Source organism: Nelumbo lutea, chromosome 3 (genome assembly GCF_056320005.1).
Source record: "Nelumbo lutea isolate HS-2025 chromosome 3, American lotus-T2T, whole genome shotgun sequence".
In the NCBI taxonomy this organism is placed as follows: Eukaryota; Viridiplantae; Streptophyta; class Magnoliopsida; order Proteales; family Nelumbonaceae; genus Nelumbo; species Nelumbo lutea.
This window is the reverse complement of record NC_142686.1, coordinates 19,024,655-19,030,117: the sequence shown is the minus strand read 5'-3', so window position 1 is coordinate 19,030,117 and position 5,463 is coordinate 19,024,655. Positions and strand designations below refer to the sequence as shown.

Sequence of the window (5,463 nt, the reverse complement as noted above, 5' to 3'; positions counted from 1 at the left end):
TAATGTTGATGGGGCCATTAATGGCTTGCTCTATGTTGTGGGTGTTGGTATTTGCAATATTGGTGGCAGGAAATGCTAAACAGATAGTTTGTTGCTCTCCATTTGATGAGGAAGCCTTAGCCTTCCTTGAAGAAGGCCTCTTGCGAACTCATTCACTCTATTTGCAATATGTGATAGTACTCGATCGAAGGAGGCTCGAGGGTTGTTGCTTAACCCATGTTGGGGTCTTACACTCTTACCCTTTTAAAATTTCATTCCTTCACATATTAGAATGCTTTTGGACAATTGCAAGGTACTTCTCCCTCTCTTGCTATGATATCAAGCATATTTACAGGGATGACGCAAACTCGGAAGCCCATCACTTAATTTGCTCGTAATGCTCTTTCTGCATCTGAGTTTGACAATTTCTTTATCCTTCCTCCTCAATTAACTGTATTTTTGCTATCGTTGAAAGCATGCAGCTGTGCCATAACCCTATAATTTTAGATCCTAGTCAAATGGATTTGCCTTCGGGCTTTCTAGACTCTATTTGTTAATTTGTATCGTACGTACAATCTCATTTGCACTGATACTAATGCATGATATAATGCAAATAAGATGAATGCATGTTCTTTTGCACTATTTCAGGTTATGTTTAATCACTTTATCTGCATTACAAACAAATAAAATAAAATAAAATTTGAAACGAAAATAAATTAGTCTTTGCAATCAAATCGCATCCCATTAAAAAAAAATGTCTCCAAATGGGAAAATATCCAAATAGTACTAGAGGTAAGATCTATTTGAGTCAAGTTTTTGGTAAAATATCCAAATAGTACTGATATATTTTGGTAAAATAATCCTATATTTTTTGTTTTGACAAAATGGTATATAAAATCTTGTGTTCTTTAATTTCACGTTGAACTCAAAGTGAATATATAATATCAACAAAGTTTTGCTTTCATTTTTTAAGTCAAGTTTATGCATATATATATATTTCAATTTACAATACCAACAGACCGGATTGGCCGAAATTTACCTCAACCCGATTAAGGCTGACCCAACCTAGGGTTGTGTCAGTGTGGCTTTACCCCTTTACCACTTAACTTGATCCACTGCCATATAAATCCAAAGGCACTAATATGGAGAATGTAAAAAAAAGTATGTTTTCATTTCTGCATGGTAATGCTCAGTTTTCCTTTAAACTAAACACAGCCTAATTGTGACAATCAAAGATTTTATTAGTGAAATGGTTTTAATGAATTAAAAATAGAGACCAAGAGAGAGAGAGATTTCAAATGTGCATAACATGGTTTAGAAAGCACCATGTGTGTTATTGGGATAGCCACGCTTTCACTTAAGACTGTTTGGTTTGAAAGAAAAAGTAGAGAAAGGAAGGGAAAAATAGAAAAATCTTTATAAAACTTTTATAGGTTTCCTTTGCTTTCCCTACTTTTTTCCCCCAAACCAAACATAAAGAAATGCTAAGACGTTCCGCCGAATACCCTACAAATCTAAATTCTTTAATTCTTGTTCATCAATCTGCCTTGGGAGAGCCTGGACTAAGCAGCGCCCATTGCCACAAAACGACTAATCGCCCATTACCACAAATTGAATCAAGTCTGCGATTTTCTTGCAACTCTTATGGGCCCTTTAATTCTGCTAAGATATATAAACTTTGTCTGGTTAGAAAGGTACCGTAAGCAATGATAAGTCATTGTCTCAGATGAAATTTGACCATATTCATTCTAAACTTGAGCTTTTCCTCCTTTTAGTTATAAGTCAGCACCAACTTTCCTATGAGTAGTATTGTCAATGGGTCAGGTCTGGTCCAGCCCAATAAGGGGGTATTTGATACAATGGTGTTGCCTTGTCATTGCCTCTTTGGATTGATTAGTATAAATGTTAGATTTTATTTCTATTTAAAATATTTTAAGCTGATTAATATAAATTGATAATTCTACCTAAAACGTCAAATTGTTGTTTTTATGGTAAATGTGCAAACCAGTTCAAAACCGGACATTACTATCGATATGACCCGATTATAATAGATATACTTATGTATTAAATTCAGACATTTGCAGATTATGAGTTGGGATCTGTGAAAATCAAGAAACCACTCCAGAACAATACTCCCAAATGGATACCAAAGAAGCTGTTTGGATAATATACTAGAATTTGGATTATTCTTTGCAGAAATTCTAACAATAATTCCGATGTTTGGTTCTAGATTATATAGAATTCTAAAACTTGTTTACAACCTACACAAATTCTGGCAAAATCATCAGAATTACAAAGATCCAAATCATATGAAATTTTAAAACGTTAGATTTCAAAATGAATATAATTACCGGATATAAAGAGATTCCACTATATAATTCAAAATGCTCCCAAAATTTCAAACGTTTTAAATTATGTATCAAAACATATTTAAAAATTATTTATAATTTAAAATTTTTATTTATTTTAAGTAAATTTATTTTTCAAATAAATACTGTTATCTAAAAAAATTTTGGGGATTTGGGTCCCCTCAGGGGACCCATCCCTGTCAGGGATCGGGGATGGAGGACAAATTTATCCCCAGTGGGGGGATTGAGGATAGGGACATGGGTTAATTTCATAGTCAGGGTTGGGGACGGGGAATATGATCCCCGCCCCATTGCCATTCCTATATAAGAGGATGAGATGTTCTCCATGTGTGACTGCAATGTTATGTGGGTAGTGAACAGAAGATCCGGACTCTACATGGTGAGGCCACCCGGCTACGTGGGCCCTTTCATGTGGCCAGCGTTAAAAAATAAAAATAAAAAAGCTGGTACACTTTTTCCAGTTGTGGGTAGGCCAGGCAGGCCTGATACTTAGATTTGGAGCACAGAAAATGGGTCAATCTTTTTGGTGCTCACAACCCTGTCTCTTGAGTCTTGATTGGCTGATTGAATCAGCCGATTAGGTCCGGCTTGTCAGGCTCGTACATACCACATGTATTCGATGTTGTAGAATGAATATAGAATTGATGTAGACCGAGGCCCAAACAAAAAAACAAACATTAGAACTGAGTTTTATAATTATCTCAATTACTTGTCTGTGTATCAGATCTGAGTTGGAGTTGGACTCAGAAAGAGCAAATGATTTCACTGGTGAAATTGGCTAAAGGTTGTGCAGGAAACCGGATCTCCTATAGACTTGATGCTGAGGTTGGTCTGGTCTGGTTGGATATACCGTGGTTCAATTCACAGTTTCACACGTTCTGATCCTGTAAAATATCTATGTAAGCATCAATACAGTCTATAACTGCGTCTGCATGGTTTATTTTTTATGTTTGTGCACCTGCGTTTGTATATTAGCGGGTGGGATATGGGTTGATGATGGACCATATTGTCGTATAAAAGATAGAGAGTTGATGACATTGATGGCCAAGATTGAGTTACAGCGTTTGGCAAGTCTTTTTATATATAGAATATCAGATTTTTCAAAATTGATTTTTTATTTTTATTTTTTATACAATCCAAAATCCTTCGTCAAAGATAAGACCCAAAATTTCAATACTACTGAATTAAAGTATGTAGAGTTCACCCAATTTAATATTAATCGAACTGTCACATTCCATCCAGTGGATGTTGTATACAAAGACCTGGATGATATTATAGGCATGAAATACTTTATAGACTCTATTATCTCCAACGTTGAGGACAGGGAGTGATGGGCAGTGAAAGAATAAAGTGACATGTCTCTTTCAATGCCACGAATTAAAACTCCACTGATGGTTCTAAAGCAACAACCCTACACTTATTAAAAAAATTATCTAAAAGCGAGTTTGGATTGAAATCAATTCATTTAATTTTATATAAATGCATTATTAATTATTAATGGGTTGGCAGGTTAGATGAATTGAATCAACTCAATTCAAAACCAAATTCAATCCAATCCGCCCAATTGCCACACCTACCGGCCAGTCCCAGTTTGTGTACTACAGAATACAGAGCCCATCGAGAATCCAAGGAGACAGAGAAAAACTCACGGCTTCTACACCCACCCACGACACAAATATTTTTGTTATTGACAGAATAAGAAGCGATAAGAACTTGTTCCCCCTCAGCTCCCGGGTCTCTGCTAAAAGAAAAGCTAAAAGAAAAAAGCAAGTGGGTCTCCCCAAAAGTTCAAAAATTCCTTCATATCCCTCCTTGTATATCTATATATGCTTCCTTTCTCTCCATTTCCATTTCCATACAACACCCTAGCTAGCTAGCCCGCAGCAATCATGTCTGTCACCGGGTTCTCGTACCCAGCAGAAAGGGTCTACAGGCGAGTTCACCGGAGAAATGATTCCAGTGAACTTGATATATTCGAAGCGAAGCAGTATTTCTCTGGCTGCAATGAGGTCCTCGGGCTCTATGGTGCAGCTCTTTCCCACAAGGCCATGAGAGAAGAAAGGCAGGAGTGGGGCATGCCCATGCGGCATACGCTTCAGTCTCAGTCTCGTCAAATCGAAAGCCAAATCATCAACGAAAATATACAGAAGAAACCCAGGTCTCCATGTGGTAGACTTGTCAATTTTCTCAGCTATCTATTCCACCAAGCAGTTTCCAGGAAGAAGAAATCAAAGTCCAGTACACAGTCAGAGAAAGATGAAGAAGAGAGCTCAGGTGGAAGGAGAAAAAGGAGGAGCAGAAGCATGAATAGTCATTTTCGAAGCACCAGCACCACCACCGATTCAAAGTCGATGCGATCATCTTCAAGCTCATCTGGTTATAGAACACCTCCTTATGCAAACAGTACTACTTCTACAAACATGTACAAGGATCCCATTAGTTACTCTGATCACAAACAAGTGGTGCCTTTGCCGTCGAAAAACAATGAGAAGGTAAGCTCGATTAGCTTAAAACGAGAGGGTTTGAATAAGAAAAGAAGTATGGATTTGGCTTGGTTGGATGAAAAACTACTCAAGTTCAACAGTGGACTTGAAGAGAAAACCAACAACTTGAATCATGGGTTTTTAGAGAAAGATAGGACTTGGGTTGAGGATTACTCAGCAGAGAAGAAGAGCTTTACAAGGTTCGATGATGTAGATGATGGTAGAGAGAGTGATTCAAGCTCTGATCTGTTTGAACTGCAGAATTTTGACATTGGTTTCTACTGAGACAGTCGAGAGAGGAGCACTAATCCTCAGTGTAGCACCCAACGATGGCATTTCTGTTTCTCTTTCGGTTGTGAATGCTACGCTGCTTTTGTTGTATACTTATCCTTTGCTTCTATTGAATTCGGAGTCTTTAGCTGTAACGAAGTTACTAAACTAATTAATGATGATTGATAGTAGAGGAACAGCCGAACAGAGCACATCATCTTCACTTTTGTCATAGATATTCTAACATGGATATGACTCGATCGGTACTTCAAAAATAAAAACAAAAGGCCATTACAGCTACATGGGATTTTAGGGAGGGGGTGAATTGGACAGATTCCAAATTTGAGAAAACTTTGGCTGAA

The 5,463-nt window shown here is 37.2% G+C and overlaps 1 protein-coding gene across 1 annotated transcript; it reads left to right on the top strand.

The window, feature by feature from the left end:
* Positions 1-4,160: 4,160 nt before the first annotated feature.
* On the top strand, positions 4,161-5,283 carry LOC148863366 (protein BIG GRAIN 1-like E). Its single transcript, XM_088981701.1, has one exon. It carries the CDS (start codon positions 4,238-4,240, stop codon positions 5,114-5,116), a length of 879 nt encoding a protein of 292 aa, XP_088837827.1. The 5' UTR covers positions 4,161-4,237; the 3' UTR covers positions 5,117-5,283.
* The last annotated feature ends 180 nt before the right edge of the window (positions 5,284-5,463 follow it).